This window comes from Scomber japonicus, chromosome 5 (genome assembly GCF_027409825.1).
Source record: "Scomber japonicus isolate fScoJap1 chromosome 5, fScoJap1.pri, whole genome shotgun sequence".
NCBI classification, from domain to species: domain Eukaryota; kingdom Metazoa; phylum Chordata; class Actinopteri; order Scombriformes; family Scombridae; genus Scomber; species Scomber japonicus.
The window spans coordinates 32496699-32513613 of record NC_070582.1 but is presented as its reverse complement, the minus strand read 5'-3'; the positions used below and the strand labels follow the sequence as shown (position 1 = coordinate 32513613).

Sequence of the window (16915 nt, the reverse complement as noted above, 5' to 3'; positions counted from 1 at the left end):
GTAGATTAAACAGTGTAATATATAATAAACATAATGCAGTAACAGGCAACAATTATGTCATCTTTTTTGATCATAATGAAAAAAGATGACATGACTTCATTTTCACTTTTTGTTGATATAGAGCATAGAGTCAACATGGTAACAGGGCAAAGGCTTAAAGTAATAACGCAAATTAAATAGACAGCAAAAAGGCAGACTCTAACATTTTCTTTAAAAATGTAAAGATTTCTTTAAAAAATGGAACACACTATGTGCACAATTCTTATTATTGTTTAGAAGTCGGATAAGTCTCAAAATACTTTCAAACGACGGGCGAGACCTCGAAAGCTTGAATTTATGGATGTGACTAACAATCCGTTGAAGCTTTTGCTTTTATTCTTTTTCATAGTATAATGTTTACATCCTTATTGGCTTCCAGCATTTGTTGGCTTCAGTTGGTTTCCTCTAGCACGTGAAGGCGTCATTTTGTTGTCTACGTCATCACAGTGCGTCAGATGATTACGTACATTAACCGCGTCTCTAGTCCTCAAACAACAGCTCAAAACAAAACAGAGAAGCTAATCTTTTAAAATATCCACTGTCACACTGTGTTGTTGTCAGTCGTTGGTAGACCGCGTGCTGCTAATGCTAATGTTAATGTTGCTTTCTACTGTGTAACTGGTGTATGTGTTACAGCAGCCGCAGAGCTTCACTGTATATCTCTACTTTGTGTCACCGTCTGCCGGAGGAGCCACAGCCGGGCCCGCTGCTGCTCTCAGGATGGACAGTGAAATTCAGAGAGATGGGAGAGTCCTGGACCTCACTGATGATGCCTGGAGGGAAGACAAACTGCCGTATGAAGATGTTACCATTCCTCTGGTACATGCTACAGTTCATATTTAATAAACTACACTTCATTCAGCTTCTTTGGCAATTTGAAAGCGTGTCAATGATGCACATCTATGATATCCTGCTTAAATATGTCACAGAAAATATTATTGTTATTATTTATATTTTTCTTATCTCTTACATGTTTCCCAACGTCCATTTAGATACAACAGATATAAAATGGTAGAACAAGCTCCTGTGTCTCTCATTCATATAATAGTTTTTAAAAATGATATATTCTCTCTATATATTTATATTCTGTTATATGTTTATTCCTATATGTGTGTGTGAGGGTGTATGGGTATGAATAGTATGTTGGCTTATCTGGTGTAGAGCATCTTTTCTCTTTTTTGAGATGAATGTTTTTTTGTACATGGTCCCTGATATGAATACATTTAATTTAAATAAAACATTTGAAGTACCTTTCTCACAACCCTAGAACAATTTACATAAACCGTAAATCATATCTTCTTGTCTTCTCTGTCCTCCTCACCTGTCAGAGTGAACTGCCTGAGGCTGAGCAGGACAACGGAGGATCCACAGAGTCGGTAAAGGAGCAGGAGATGAAGTGGACAGACCTCGCCCTGCAGAGCCTGCACGAAAACACACCGAGCACCGGGAGCTGAAAGACTCATCTGCAATCAGACTGTAGAACAAACATGCACACACACACACACACGCACACTTCAGCCACATTGGATTGCGTCTTTTGAAAGGATTTTTCACCACGTTCCAGCTGAGCGGAAATGACATAGAAATGTATTTTGATAATTGGTTTGAATGTGATTACTTTTGCAGCTTTGAATAACATTAAACGAGACTCCTTCCATTTCTGAGGCCTCTCATTGGGAATTAGTCTCATCCAAATAATCTAGGAAGCAGTCATTGTACATGTTTACAGCAACACTTCCTCACTTTTAACTGATGGTGTTTATGCGTTATGTTGTGCTCTGAAGGTTAGGGGGCTAGTCGACACAAGAAAACTGTGTGTTTAAAGTGTTCTTTGCTCACTAAAACAAATCCTGTTACTTCAAACCTGTCATGTGTCAACTCTTCATCGATCTCATCACTGAAAATAGAAATGTACATTTAATTCAGACCCACAAATCGCTCTAGGATAAAAAGCTACTGAAATACTTGTGGGGGGAAAAAGCTCATACAAGTCACAAATATGCAAAATTCACTCGAAATACAGGGGCAGTCCCGGCTGCAGGGGTGAGAGGAACACTGTAGAAGCAGCAGTGGCCAGCGAGGCAAGAAACAGAAGAAGGCGAAGAGTGGAGAACGTTTCTATAGTCTTGGAGGTTTGTTTGAGGAGAAAGAGGATCCATGGCACTCTTTTGAGGATTTGCATCGATTACTAATGAATCCCTTTGTGTGGAGTGAAAACTTCAAATAAAAGGGAGTAGTTTTACTTTCATAGAATACTTGAAGACTGTGTGTGCTTGCGGATTGAATACTAACTCATTTTGCTGTTGACACATCATGAGGACTAGTGAGAAACATCTAGAAATTAGAATATTGAGTCCTCAAATGAAACAGGATGAAATGAATAAACCTTCCATTTCCAAATCTGTAATTAAAGCTATTAAGAAAGCATTATCCTAGCAAATTAACCATAGCTAAATAATACACTTACTGTACACTGGTTGTTATCAAATGCAATAATGTGACTCATAGTTTCCATAACATCAGTCTAATTCATGGTTTAAAACACAGTAACAACATAGTAAAAGTGAACATTGGTTGGATTAGTCCAGATACATTTTTACACATATTTAGTTGAATTTCTGACCAATTCAGACATTTATTGTGTATAAGAGAAAAAGAGAGGAGAAGGGAGGAATGTGGGCTTCCTTAAAGTCTGTGTAAAGTAAGAATAAATATGTGTTCTGAGTTTGACATACCACAGAAAAGTGTGTTGTTAACCACCCTGCCACCCCGCCCCCAACCAAGTGTCACCTATCAATCAAAGTCCCGAAAGAAGGACACTACGTCTGAGAGCTTTCTTCCACTAGCTCAGCAGCTAACTGTAGACTGTAGTAGTAGTAGCTGAATGTATTCTGTATGTACTTCTACAGCAGCAGGGGTGGGTTTATGATTTTTCAGACCCGCCCACTAAATCCTGAACACAGAAAAGTTGAAACACAGTTTGTGAAGCCTAGCTCCACAATTCAAATCTAAATGGTTGAAATGCTTTTTACACATTTTTTGGAAATACATTTATGACTAATGTGCTGAATTCACTTTACACGGTATTTAAGATGTATACAACTTAAGAGATAGGCTCACAGAAAGAGGGAGGATAGTTTTCACTCCTTCTGGGCCGACTATATGAAAAGAAAAACAAAATTGTTGTTGGTTTGAAGGCGGGGCTTTTTAAGTCCTGTCCAAGGGTTCCTTGACATTCTTACACCTTTAGGTCAAAGGTCATTTGGCCACAGACAGACTGTTAAGCCAAAAGGAATCATAATGTTTTTGAAAGAATTCAACTTTTCGTCTTTTCCTGGATTCACTACCTCCCAAATGCAGTGCACTCTACCAGCAATCTAAACAGTTTAAGACTAAAAAAAAATGTCTTTCTATTTTTGAATTTAACATCCATCCATCTTCAGGTAGCTGGTATTGTAGATATCTCTCGCATCATGACTCAGGCTGAGCATCTCTGTAGAAACCCCCCTGAATGGTTTGAACCTGAATAGAACATCCTGACTGTGTCTCCGTCATCACTCTGTCTTCGGAATGTCTGCCATGAGTTTTCGGATGTGGTCGTGCGGCCCCTTCCCCAGGAGGGCTGAAGGATATCGGTAGGAGCCCCCCAGACGATCCCAGAGGGTGAAGTATTGTCCGTAGTTGTAGTTGAAGAAGAGGTGATGGTCAACGTGGTGGGCAGCGCCGTTGATTAGACATATCAAGGGTCCAGGGATGCGGTAGTCTCCGTCATGTATGGAAATGGTCCAGATGTTGACGAAGACGAAGAGTGAGAGGTAGATTACCTGTGATGTAAATATATCAAATGTCATTTAACCCTCACGTATTGTTCATATTCTGACTCATAATTAGTTTCTACACCAGTTCACATTCATATATTCCCCATCAGTCATTAATACATGTTAAACGACTGAATTCTATTTATGCTTACTTTTGCTTTACTATTTTATGGTCCAGGAGAACATTTTATAGAATATGAAGAATACAATAGATTTTTTAAATTTTGTAATGAACACAGGTCATATTTGGACATCAGCTGCACAAACATCAACCAAACTGATTCATTTTATCTACATTTTTGTATATTCTGGGTCACATTAGTAAAGGTCCACCTGGCAGAAATGTGTATAGGATGTTCTTACATCTCTCAAATGTAAAAATAGGTCAAATTTGACCCTAAACAGTATGTAATCAAGGTTAAAACATGCTTATAAAGCCTTTAGACAACCTGAATTCATGGAATTTCAGAGAACTCGGTTGCATTTTGAAGCATGCAGTGAAGCATTCTGTAGTTATTTCAAATATTATTAATCCTCATGACCTGACATCAGAAATGTTCAGTGAGGAGTGAAAAGTGTGACCAGCACCTTGTGAAGGGGGAAGATGAAAGGATAGACGTGGTAAGGTAAGCTCTGCAGAAAGCCGTCGAGTGGGTGGAAGGCATGGCTGGCGAACGGCGTGGGGATCTTGAATGTATGGTGCTGCTTATGTAAGTGCTGAGGGGGTGAAACACAAATGGACTGGATGTTAGGAGTGTGTGATATACACAGCGAGTATACAAAACTCACAAAGATCCATAGAAAAACCATTATCTGAAAGTATGACACAAAAGAAACAATATCCAGATTAAGAAAAATTCATCCCTGAAGGGCCAAAATTAAAATACCCCTACCACTAAATAGACCATAAACATGACTTCTACATAGCCTCCATGATGTTTATCGCCTTGTTGCTAAGCAGTAAAGTTGTGAGCTTTGAAGCCAAGACACTAAGCTGAAAGATGTTAAAGTACTCGATAGCAGATGATGATGATGATTCTTTACATCAGCCATAAACATGCTGAAACTTACCTTATAAATGCTTTTATGATGCATGCATCGGTGTATCCAGTAGATACACATGTCAGTAAAGAATAAGAAGCCAGAGATGCTCAGGAAAACTCCGGGCCAGCCTGAAACATACAAACAAACCACTGCAACCTTTTTCTGCTCAATTCACTTCTCCATCAGTCAGTCAATCACAGTTTCTTCCAGTTTTAGACAAACTTTGGAGAAAAAAAAACACATTTTCTGACATGAACCCAGAGGTTTCAAGTAACTGTTCTCTTACCCAGGGAAGATTCACTGATGTTGTCAAAAAGTTTGCTGTGTCCCCTGACCTCCCAGAAGAAAAAGGCCACTGTGGGGAAGCTCATCCAGAAGATGGAGGCAGTTCCCAATTGTATCTCTTTTCTTACCTGGTTCTGCCAAATGATAAAAGACACACAGTTAGGATTCGTGAGAAGTTTGTTTAGTATACTTTACCACCGTAATGACTTTTGAAGCAATGCATAAATCCTAACTATGTTATTCTGCTGTTAACTTTAAAACCAAAGAGGCACAAATAGTCTAAACCCTCCAGTCCAGTCACTGACAGCTATGTAGACTACAGATGTGAATACAAGGTTTGGTCCATTAAACCTCACATACTGTTCATATCTGACTCATAATTAGTCTCTACACCAATTCACATTCATAAACTCCCCCATCAGTCATCAATAAATGTTTGATTAATCTTAAGTGGAAAAGACATTCACAATCAATTTTTTATGGTGCAGGAGAATATTATATAGAATATGATAAATATAACATGTCTGAATGCTGATTTTTGATTTCTTTTAAATAAACACAGATCAAACTTTTTTTAAACATTTGCACACACACAAAAATGATGCATTTTGTTTTTCATTTTTGTATTCTGTGGGTCACATAGTACGGAAGAGGGTTAAGGCCACTGTGGGGGAAAAAAAGTGAATTCTGACTTGTTTCTCAGAATTCTGAGTTTAAAGTCAGAATTCTGAGAAACAAGTCAGAACTCATGTTTTTTCCCACAGTGGCCCTAATCCTCTTCTGTACATTAGGGTTTTTTTTTTTACAGTTTAAATTAGTCCAATTTGGCCCTGAACAGTATGTAAGGGTTAAACAGCCTACCTTAATGAACTGTGGATGTTTCATGAGCTTGTGGTCAAAGACACAGTAGAAGCTAAGAGCACCAAAGCCCAGGTAAATCAGCTCTGCTCCAAGGGTAGTCACCAGCCACAGGCTGATGATCTGACGCAGAGTCCCATCTTCAGGCCATGAGGCCGGATAAACATATGGAGTGAAGAAGTAATAGTCAGAAATGTTCAGCACATGATCCATGGCACAATCTGTGAAGAGGGAGGAAAACATTATCAATCTACCAATCAAAGCACAATAACAACCTTGTAAAGTTATGTGTTAAAAAAGAAGTAAAATATGTGCAGTTATCTGAAATAAGTGGGATATTATTCAATATATTGTGCTGCACAGAAAAGTTGTATCTCCAAACCTGTGCTGTATTAATGGCTACTGTCCTGCTGCAAGCCACTATATTTGTGTCATAAAAACTCAAAAGTTTCACATTTCCTGAGCCCTTTATTAATATAACTGTACTTCATAGAGACAATCAACTGAAGTCTTTACCCCGGCTGCTGTTGGTCCTCCACTATTCACCGACTGAAGGTAGAAGACCACATCGCTTTTCTGATTATATCAAACCAAAGTCTGAAGCTTGCTATTATCATCAAAAGCTGCTCCTGATGTGTTCTATTTAACTTCACTGATGAACTTTTCTCAGAGCCACTGATGCTATCCTGAAGTGATTCCTCAACACCTCTTTTGCTAGATTGCCTTAAGATGCTTATCAGTGTGAAAACAGGGAAGCTGTAAATCAAAGAGTTAGTAGTTAAGCAGCAACATACTCTATATGAGGAAAACTTTATTGGTTCTCCTTTTAACCTTTTTCTTTTAAATGTTCTGCTCTGTAGCACTTTGATGTTGCTGAAATGTAAAGTGCAATATAAATAAAATGTATTATTATTATTATTTATGACTCAGCAAGTACAGAGAGCTGCCTTCACTGAAAACAAAAAATATATTCTTCAGTAAATTGATAATATTTCTGTGCAAATCTGTGCAGTCATTCCAAGAAATCTCATATAACTGCTGGTTAGTGGTTATTTCTGCTCAACTGACCTGCTTTAGGACCGGGGCCAGACTTCAAATGTGTCTGAGCTTCCTAGAAAGTGGATGAGTCCTTCCTCCACCACACAGTCCAACTGCAAATGATCTGTGACAGATAACACGTGTCCTACTGTAGCAAACTGCTTAATGACCGATGAACTACAAACTCCTGATGTGAATTCATCGTGGATTCCAGTAACGTTTTTCATAAATGTTAGTACAACTATTTTCTTTAGAGGCTGGTCGAGATTCAGAAGAACACTCTTCTTTGCTTTCTTTGACTCAGGCAGTAAGTATGTTGTAGGGATCCGAGCACATGCAGACGTGTTGGTCCTGGTGGAACAAGATCCCAGCATGCTCAGCAAATAACAAGTAGCTCAGTGACAGCAAGAGACTTGATCTTTCAATGTCTGCTCATTAAAGCGCAATTTTAGCTAAATGAGCTCACTAATTTGATTCCAAGTCTCGTAATGTCTCATCAGAGTTAGTCATTTATATGAAACAAATTAAATAACCACCAATCTCAAGTCTTTATATATAATTAAACTCAAATAAGTGATCAATCATTGAATTATAGCTGTTAAACCGTGGACTTTACATTTGATGCACCCTCGATATGCCTGTTTAAATGCGCTGCACCATGCTGGGCAGCAGGATTAAATTTCCCCCTGAACTGTCTACCCTTTTTAAGTGTCTTTTTTTTAAACACATATACACTTACAGTACACACACACACACACACACACACACACACACACACACACACACACACACACACACACACACACACACACACACACACACACACAAACTAACACACACTTCTCACACGCAGCGACATGCCTGCTGTCACTGAGCAAGTCACACTAGAAGATGATGTGATCTCTTCTTAGAGTTAGGATGAGACCTGCATTCATAGAGCTCATATTTTCACCTTTCTGTTGCCAGTGTTATTTTCATCCTTGATCATGTATATCACTTTAAATATCTCCATTCAAGTTTCTACAGTGTATTGTTTTCTAAATTGTGACTACCAGCTTGTGAAACATATGGGGTTTTTAAAAGATGAAAATGAATCAAATTAAAATGTGGATTTCCTGTTTAAAATGTGCACATGAAATAAAAATGAGTTGAAGTAGGACATTTTGAAATCAGTTCAAAACTGTCCTACAAGGAAAGCTCTCTCTCTCTCTCTGTGTTTCTCTCTCTCGGTGTCAATGTCTCCCTCTAGTGGTCTTGATACAAACAGCACCAGTACCAGCATGTCTTTCTCTGAAGTTACACATCGTTGCTTTTTGGTTCCCTCCTCAGATATCCCAAAGTAACAGCTGTAATGAATGTAATGCAATTTACATATTCAAATATTTATATTCAACTTGAGACACTGAATTTATTAACTATAGAACTAGATGAATGCCCAATTAAAGGACAGGTTCACAATTTTTCAGGTGTGTCTTGAAAGATGATCAGCTTCTATTGAGCTTCATCAGTGTGAGTTAGTCATATCAAGTGATATCTGACACATTTACAGTCTTTTTACCATCAGATTCCCTCTTAGTGTTTCCTGTTGAGCTGTGGTGGAAGTATAGTAACAAAAAGACTTTGCTACTAAAAACACTGTAACGTTGAAACATAGAAGATGAAGATTTGACTCATTTGGACGCTGAAGCTTCATATTAGCTTCACATCAACTTTATATACATGTTTACACAGAAGGAGGACTGTGGATTTAGTCCTCCATCACTTCCATTGTAAGTGTATTATGAAGGGATCTTCTAATGGTCAGTATGAACAGGAGGAATCATTACAGCAAGAAAAACAGCTTTTACTGAAAGAGAAAAGATATATCTTAATTGGGCGGTCTAAGTCTGGCTAGACTCATGTGATAGACTGAAGTCAGATGTAACTGGCTATGTTGTATTTGTGTGTGTGTGTGTCTTTTGTCACCAAAATGATAAGAAAAGAAAAAAAGAGGAGAATTTGCAAAGCCTAGCCCAACTGAGCGAGAAGGAAAGGCGGATCATCCGGAGCGAAAGACAAAAGACAAAGCTCTGGAGGCTCAGTCGAGGTCAGAGTCACTTCAGCTGATCATTTTCATTTTAAGCAATTGTTGTTTATTAAAGCTTGTTCCAGATTTGCCTTAAACTGAAAGAATACAGGATGTTGTTCTATATTCATGTGCGTGCCAAAAAGTCACAAACAGAGAGCAAAGATTAAAAAAGAACAATAATAAAAAAAGGAAAGGAAAGGAAGGCAAAGAAGGAGGCAGAAAATGGAGATTGAAGATGGAAAGGAAAGAGAAGGAGAGGGGGAAATGAGAGGAGCTTGAGGTGAGAAAGGAGAGGAGGGGAGAGATACAAAAAAGGACGAAGGAGAGAAACAAATGAAATGTAGGGAAAAATGAGGAGGAAGTAGAAGAAAAGAAAAATGAAGCCTTTCACATTGTAAATAACTAACAATGCTAAAAAGTTTAAGTTTAGTCTTATCTGTTTCTGTTTACTGCTCATAAATGGCTAGGTTTAACTCTTAAACCCTAACCCATCAGTGAAAAGCTTAATGGTTGATCCATATCATTTTTATAATGTCTCTTATCTCTGCCTTTAAGAGACACAGCACTCGGCTCTAATTTTCACTCGGTCCGCTGTTTGGTTTGCATTGGTCACTTAATGAGTCAGCTGATTACACACTGACATTATTGTCAATGAGGTGTAGAAACGCTGCGTGGCGAGTGCAAAAAAAAAGGAGTGTTGCCTTCAAGCTCCTTACACAACAGTCGACTCCCAAGTATCACAGCAACCTCATACAGTTGTCAATACATGTCAAAATATGTGGAAATATGTGCAGGCTAAATATATAAAACGACAATATGAACACTCAGTTATTCAAGCGTGCTTTGTCGACATGAGCAGAGAGTTTTGACTATGTCCACAGAATTGCGAACAACAGTAAAATAGATTGTCCTACAACCGTTAATGTCCTAATTTCAGTGTAAACTGTGAGTAATGCTTTAGGTAGGTAATAAGGCGTACTGTACGCTGCCCCGAATCATCGTCCGAAAACATGTAGACATTTCGGTCGTGTGCACCCGACTCGTCGTGAATTGGGGTTTTTCCGACAGCACACGGCACTGGAAAGCATCACCATTACAACAGGCTGTTTAGTTTGCTCTCGAGCGCCGGGTGAAGCGGGCCGTGTGCACAGAGAGAGGTTATGAGTGATGCAAAAAAGGAGAGAAAAACATGTGACGAGTCAATTAATAATGCCTAGAGCTATATTATAGACCTCAAACTAATCATGACACTGACATTTCTTTTATCTAGTCAAGCAAACCATTAATTCATATTTATTTAATAAGCCAGGTTCATGTTTTGAGAATAAAGCTGTCTTTTATATTAATAATAGAGGAAATACATAATTCTGCTAGAAAAAATGAAAAGAGGTGTTTTAAAGTGATGTAATGCAGTATTTAATTAAAGGCAGATGGTATTAAAAAGCTATAATGTGAATCTACTGTGATATCCTGCAATTGGTTGATTGTGAGTGCATGAATTAGCCTACATATGAAAATGCCTATACATAGGGCTCCATATAAGATCAATAGCAACCACACAAATTAAAGAGGATGTTTGATAGTAGACACATTTCCATTTTTTTAAAAACACATTTTTATTGAGGGTCTTTAAACATGAAGATTTTAACAAATGAAGTGAATAAATTATCCCCCAATCTGGCAGAAACAAACAAATCACAGCAGTGCATACATTAAAAAGTTTTAAACAAAGTCTTTGTCTTTCTTTCTTTCTTTCTTTTCTTTTTAGTTGATCCTTTCATCTCTCCAGAGCTAGACAGGCCAACAGCCAACAGCTCCTTAGACACATTTCCATTTACTTAAAAATGAACATAACCTATATTTTACTATTATCAATATTATTATTATGAACCTTAAAATACCTCGAAAGCCCATTGAAGAGGAATCTTCATTTACAATATAGTAGAGAAACAACAGCAACTATGTGTTCTACTCTGTAACCCACTTTATTATTATTAATAATAATAATAATGTTGTTTTCCTACATGTAAACATAGGTTTGATTCGGCCCCACATTCAGGGAGCACACGGGGTAACGTGTTCTTACGTAATTCTCAGAGCACACGCCACCTCGTCGCTTGGGAATCTGCAGAGTAGTTAAGGTCGTGTGCACAAACCTCTTTGTAATGATTACCTACGTGCCTGCGTACAGCGTGACATGCCAGTTTTGCACCCGGTCCTGTTGTCACCGGGACGGTATAAAAGCGCCGCCTCCTCTTCTCCCAGTCACAACACCACTTCCAACGAGAAGAGACATCACTGCCCCACACTCTGAACAAGCGAACTACACCTACTGAGAAAAATGGACCCTTGTGAATGCGCCAAGAGTAAGTTAAACTGAATGATGTAATTGGTTTTAATGCTTGATGTTGTTTTGAGACTAGTTGTCGTAGGCTATATATTCCTAAAGCTTAACCTCTCTTCTTATTTTCAGCTGGAACCTGCAGCTGTGCCGGATCCTGCACCTGCACAAACTGCTCCTGCACCTCCTGCAAGAAGAGTAAGTCAGATTACATCTCAGACATGTAACTGTCAGCTGTTGTGTGAATCCACTCAAGGTGACTCTTGATGCAATATGTGCCCCCCCCTTTTTTTTTTATTTTTTTAACCGAGTCACCAAATATAATTTTAGTCTTAATTTTTCTATAAGACTGAGTCGTCTAAATGTATAGTTTGGCATGCTTTTAATGCTGCCTCTCTGCTAAAGATGTAGAAAACCAGGTGGCTGTAATTGGCTACATCAGGGGGGGTCTTGTCTAATCCACCTCACCACTAGTTGTGTATTGTCCTCACCTTGGACTTACAGGGTAGCTTCAACTGCTGCTTGTTTTGGCAACAGATTATTGATAGGATTTTCTAACTGTTTCTTATTGCAGGCTGCTGCTCATGCTGTCCATCTGGCTGCAGCAAGTGTGCCTCTGGCTGCGTGTGCAAAGGGAAGACATGTGATACCGGCTGCTGTCAGTGAAGAGCCTGCATCAGCAGCACTCCATGTCCATGTGATGGAGCCTGTATGAACAATCTGTGAATCTCAGTTGTTGCAACAACTGAAAATTGTCATCACTTGTTTGGTTTTTTTTGTTTTTGTACTTGTCTTTCAATAATGAAATAAATCTGTAACGTGGCTACGTTGTACTCGTTTTGCTTAAAGTGGGTTAACAAGGTCATGAAACTAAGGTCACAATATGTAGGCAGTGTATAAAGCTGAAGCAGTAAGTCAAGGCCTTTTTGAAAGACCTGACTTGCTTTTTAGTTCCTCTTAAACATAAATTGCTTTCAGATCAAGTGAATTACAGTACAGTGAACCAGTATGGATAATACACCAGGACCTTGAAACTGAAGTGACTTAATGGAATTCACTTGTCCTGCTGTGACAAGCCAATTGAAAAGGGTTTATTGGTGTTACCAGGTAAACTGGGATAAGACAGATTAAGAACAATCTTGGAATGTTGTCAACCTAGTTTATGGGGCCAAAATGGTACTCTAAAGGTGGTTATTCCCTCATCACTTAATTTAAAAACAAGGCAGTTAACTGGTTCAAGTCTTTAGAAGTTATTCCAGAAAGTAAAGGCATGAACAGTCCTAAAGACTTAAATTCTCTAGTCATTTATTGTATAAGTATTACAAAACTCACCTCCAGAGTTTTCCAGCAATAAAACATCCTCTATTAGACACTCAATAAAAAAATTAAGATGAAATACACCATGGCTAAATTACAGAAATACAGCATGGAACAGTAACAATTATAATAGATTTACAATATGAGAATGTGATGAAGAGGATGACAAACAGCTTCCAGGTCCACCAGAAAAGAATATTCATTCTCACTCTTTAAAATTAAACATTTTTTACATGGAGCACACTGAACAAAACAATGAGCAAACATTCAGTATAGGTTTGGAGAAAACATATTTTTCATCCTTTTAAAAAAACAACCTTGTGACCTCAGATTTATTTTGGACCATAATTGGCTTTGAAATTGATCTTTTTGTAAGGGTAAAACAATGTTTTCGCATGGCTGCAACAAGAAGATTTATTATTTTGGCCTTGTCTTCTGCGGAACATTTAAACAAGGCGGAACCAAAGTGAGACACTCTGGTTTCTCATCGGAATTAGGAGCGTGAGTGATGCACACCGGAAACGGTTCGTCGTTTCTGTGTTTAGAGCTGACATTTTACTGCGTATATTGATACCGTCGCTATGGCGTTCCGGCAGTAGCGTTTAATTAGTTAATGTACTGTTATTAGAACACATTTAAGAAACATGCCGAAGGTCGTGTCTAGAAGTGTTGTGTGCTCTGACACCAGAGACAGGGAGGAGTACGACGACGGAGAGAAGCCCCTCCATGTCTACTACTGCCTGTGCGGGCAGATGGTGCTGGTGCTGGACTGCCAGCTGGAGAAGCTACCTATGAGACCCAGAGACCGAGCCAGGGTGATAGACGCCGCTAAACACGCTCACAAGTTCTGCAACGTGGAGCAAGACGAAAGCGCCTATCTGAAGAGACCCGACGGCATCGAGAGGCAGTACCGAAAGAAGTGCGGCAAGTGCGGCCTGCTGCTCTTTTACCAGCACCAGGACAAGAACACTCCCGCCACCTTTATCGTGGAAGGAGCCGTCGTCAAATTCGGACAGGGCTTCGGTAACACCAGCGTCTACAGCCAGAAGCAACCGGAAGCTCCCAAGAAGGTCCGAGTCATGATGACCAAGAGGACCAAAGACATGGGCAAGTTCAGCTCTGTCACCGTGTCCACCATCGACGAGGAGGAGGAGGAGATCGAGGCTAGGGAAGTGGCGGATTCCTACGCTCAAAACGCCAAAGTGATCGAGAAGCAGCTGGAGAGGAAGGGGATGAGCAAGAGGAGGCTGCAGGAGCTGGCAGAGCTGGAGGCTAAGAAGGCCAAGATGAAGGGTACACTGATTGACAATCAGTTTAAGTAGAGGAGTGTATCCAGAGAGGGGACACAAACACTGTGGCTGCTGTCTACTGGAGATCCTCATCTGTACAGGACTGGCCTGAAAAGTTTGTGGTCAGCACAGCATCAGTAGAGAAAGAGGGGACAATATGTGGACTTGGCTGATGATGTAAACATATTTTTTTTATTTTAAAGTGTTATTTTGTACAAACATTCAAGGTCCAATAAATCGGTTTGTTACTTTGTCAAATATTTTTTTGCGTGGTGTTATCTTGCATGTCCTGCAGATTTGTTCAGCTGTTCAAAGTCAGTTTTATTATGTATGTAGAGGATTGAAATTATGTTTCTCTCACACCCGCAGTGATGTAGAAAACAAAATGAAAAATAACATCAACCACAATAGTGCAACTAAAAAGTGTAACACATTAAAATCTGCTCCAAAGCTTCAAGTACTAACAGTAAAGTACAAGGGACTTACAATTTTGAATATATATTTACAAAGTAGTGTCAAATGCTGTCTTGAAATGTGCATCATAGTTAAAGAGTCTAACAAAATGACATTTGACAAGATTGAGCAGATCTTTTCAAGAGAAATGTGTCAAATCTCCTAGAGCGTCTTAGTGGTGGAGTGGTGAGAGCACATGCCAGATTAGATTAATCAATGAGACACTTTCTAAAAGTGTATTTAAAAGTTTAATCAGTGATCCGGATGCAAACTCACTACCAGTCTGACTATCCACAGCAACAAATCTAGATTTTATATTCTCTCATGCTCACAGGTTTGTTCAGTAGTTTTCAAGAATATTATTTTAAAATGTCCTATTCTGATCACATGAGAAGCCTTTAGGACTGGCAATGTCTGTCAGTCAGTCCATCATTTTGGTGCAGACTAATATCTGAACGTGATGGATCTCCATGACGTTTTGTCCAAACATTAATGTTCCACAGAGGACAAATCCTACTGACTTAGACGATCCCAGTTTTGTTAAGTGCCTTCATGAGGTTAATAATAATAATGATAATAATAAACTTATTGTAGACACAGGTCCATATAACACAACATACAGTAAAAACATAGAATACAAAGAAATATGCATATTATAAGATATACAAGCTATTGCACCAATGCCGTCTTAGCCTAGACGTGTAACAGCTTTTCAGATGGCTGACTAGGGCGACGCATAAAACTAAATATCAGCTGTCTTAAGAGTGCCTCACAAGTTGGCACTGTAGTGGACACAAACAATTGACTGGCACTATACCACCTAAGAACACAGAGCAGCAGCCTCATTGCATCATTGTATGCTACCTTGAGCCTCTACATACTCTTTTTCTTATAGTTAGACCACATTTGGCAGTATAACATGGAGTGATAACACTTCACAGAGTCAGAGCACATAGAAAACTTCCTTATGAGCATGTTAGCTTGAGAATACATTTTACAGCGCTGTCGATGGATGTCTTTGTCATCCGTCCAGTCATCAGATATGACATGACCTAGGTATTTCATTTCCTCATACACAGCAAGAGGACTTGACATTCATGTTTCTTTTAATAAAATATGTCAACAACTGATGGATGAATTGCAGTTGATACTTTGGTGCCTTGACAATGAATCCTCATGACAGTGGTGATGACCTGACTTTTCACAATCAGGTCAATAATTCGGTTTATAATAATAATAACAATACATTTTATATGTAACACGCTTTACATTTGAAAACAAATCTCTTGGTGCTACAAAACAAATGTCCCAAGTCTTTCTCCAAAACTCTCAGCAGTCAACCCTCAGTTGGTCAGGAAGAGCGTTCCAAAGACGTGTGGCAGCAGAAGAGAAGGCTCCATCACCCATGGTGCTGAGTTTAGTCCATGCAAAACTTATCACATTCTCATCAACCACAGCTGTACTTTGTATTTAGATTTTCAGATATTAGCATTGTGACATGCTTGGCTGAGATGGTGATCATTGTAAACTACACGATATTTAGCTCAAAGTAGTGAACTCAGGCACTGTCTCAGAGCTGCTAGTGTAGCTGTAGACTCATTTTTGTTCATCAAACTATTTTAAACTATCCATAAATATACATCAAATTTGCATAGTACTTATTGGGATATTAACCATACCAAGACAATTTTAAATGCACATTAAATTTGGTTTTACCATTAGATACTAGTGTTTATTATTTGTAAAATATCTGTCAGACATTTGAGGTTTCTGTGTCAGACTGTCATCAAAGAGAGGATGGATAAATGTAGGCCAGTGTCGAACTGGCAGGTCTCTACTTTTAATTGGGTCACACACAAAAAAACCAGGGCAAATTGAGAACAATGTGTTTTATAGACTGGATCACAACTAGGCTTCCCTTTTGTCTTAATGAAGAACAAACATTTGTTAGAAAGGTTTAATGAGATGCAAAAATGCAATTACCAAATGTGTTGTTTACTCTAGATTCACGGTACATTACAGGTGAACACTAACATAAGTAGGTGATCGTCCAAAAATGTCTAAGTGAGTTAATAATATTAAGTTAATTTAGAAAAAAATGTACAGGATGCGTGTTCAGTTTAAATCCATTAATACACAGTAAATGATGGTGCGACCTCCTTCCTGTCATGACATTTTAAATGACGAAGACATGAAACGCCCAGGTGGAAATAATAACATTAGCGATGGCTCAGTTCCATGGAAGTGTGTCACAGGAAACTGCACTAATGCACAGTAATGCACAATAGCAGTGTCATAAAACCTGATTGCAATTAGAAATGTTATTATTTATTCATGTACTTTTTGCTTAGGAGAGCAAAATGAT

General features: G+C 38.8%; 4 protein-coding genes across 4 annotated transcripts; 3 read left to right on the top strand and 1 right to left on the bottom strand.

Annotated features, from left to right (window-relative positions):
• The first annotated feature begins 530 nt into the window (after positions 1 to 530).
• Positions 531 to 1696, top strand: anapc13 (anaphase promoting complex subunit 13). Its single transcript, XM_053319466.1, has 2 exons — positions 531 to 858; positions 1368 to 1696. The coding sequence occupies exons 1-2, from the start codon at positions 760 to 762 to the stop codon at positions 1491 to 1493; spliced, it is 225 nt and encodes a 74-aa protein (XP_053175441.1). The 5' UTR covers positions 531 to 759; the 3' UTR covers positions 1494 to 1696.
• A 1800-nt stretch (positions 1697 to 3496) lies between these two features.
• Positions 3497 to 6257, bottom strand: LOC128359104 (lathosterol oxidase-like). Its single transcript, XM_053319528.1, has 5 exons — positions 6048 to 6257; positions 5188 to 5320; positions 4929 to 5029; positions 4446 to 4574; positions 3497 to 3863 (listed from the first exon to the last, which is right to left on the bottom strand). The coding sequence occupies exons 1-5, from the start codon at positions 6255 to 6257 to the stop codon at positions 3594 to 3596; spliced, it is 843 nt and encodes a 280-aa protein (XP_053175503.1). The 3' UTR covers positions 3497 to 3593.
• Positions 6258 to 11411: 5154 nt separating this feature from the next.
• mt2 (metallothionein 2) lies at positions 11412 to 12314 on the top strand. The gene is made up of 3 exons (XM_053318735.1): positions 11412 to 11516; positions 11624 to 11689; positions 12066 to 12314. The coding sequence occupies exons 1-3, from the start codon at positions 11492 to 11494 to the stop codon at positions 12155 to 12157; spliced, it is 183 nt and encodes a 60-aa protein (XP_053174710.1). The 5' UTR covers positions 11412 to 11491; the 3' UTR covers positions 12158 to 12314.
• Positions 12315 to 13332: 1018 nt separating this feature from the next.
• On the top strand, positions 13333 to 14351 carry steep1 (STING1 ER exit protein 1). The gene has a single exon (XM_053319213.1). The coding sequence runs from the start codon at positions 13453 to 13455 to the stop codon at positions 14128 to 14130; it is 678 nt and encodes a 225-aa protein (XP_053175188.1). The 5' UTR covers positions 13333 to 13452; the 3' UTR covers positions 14131 to 14351.
• The last annotated feature ends 2564 nt before the right edge of the window (positions 14352 to 16915 follow it).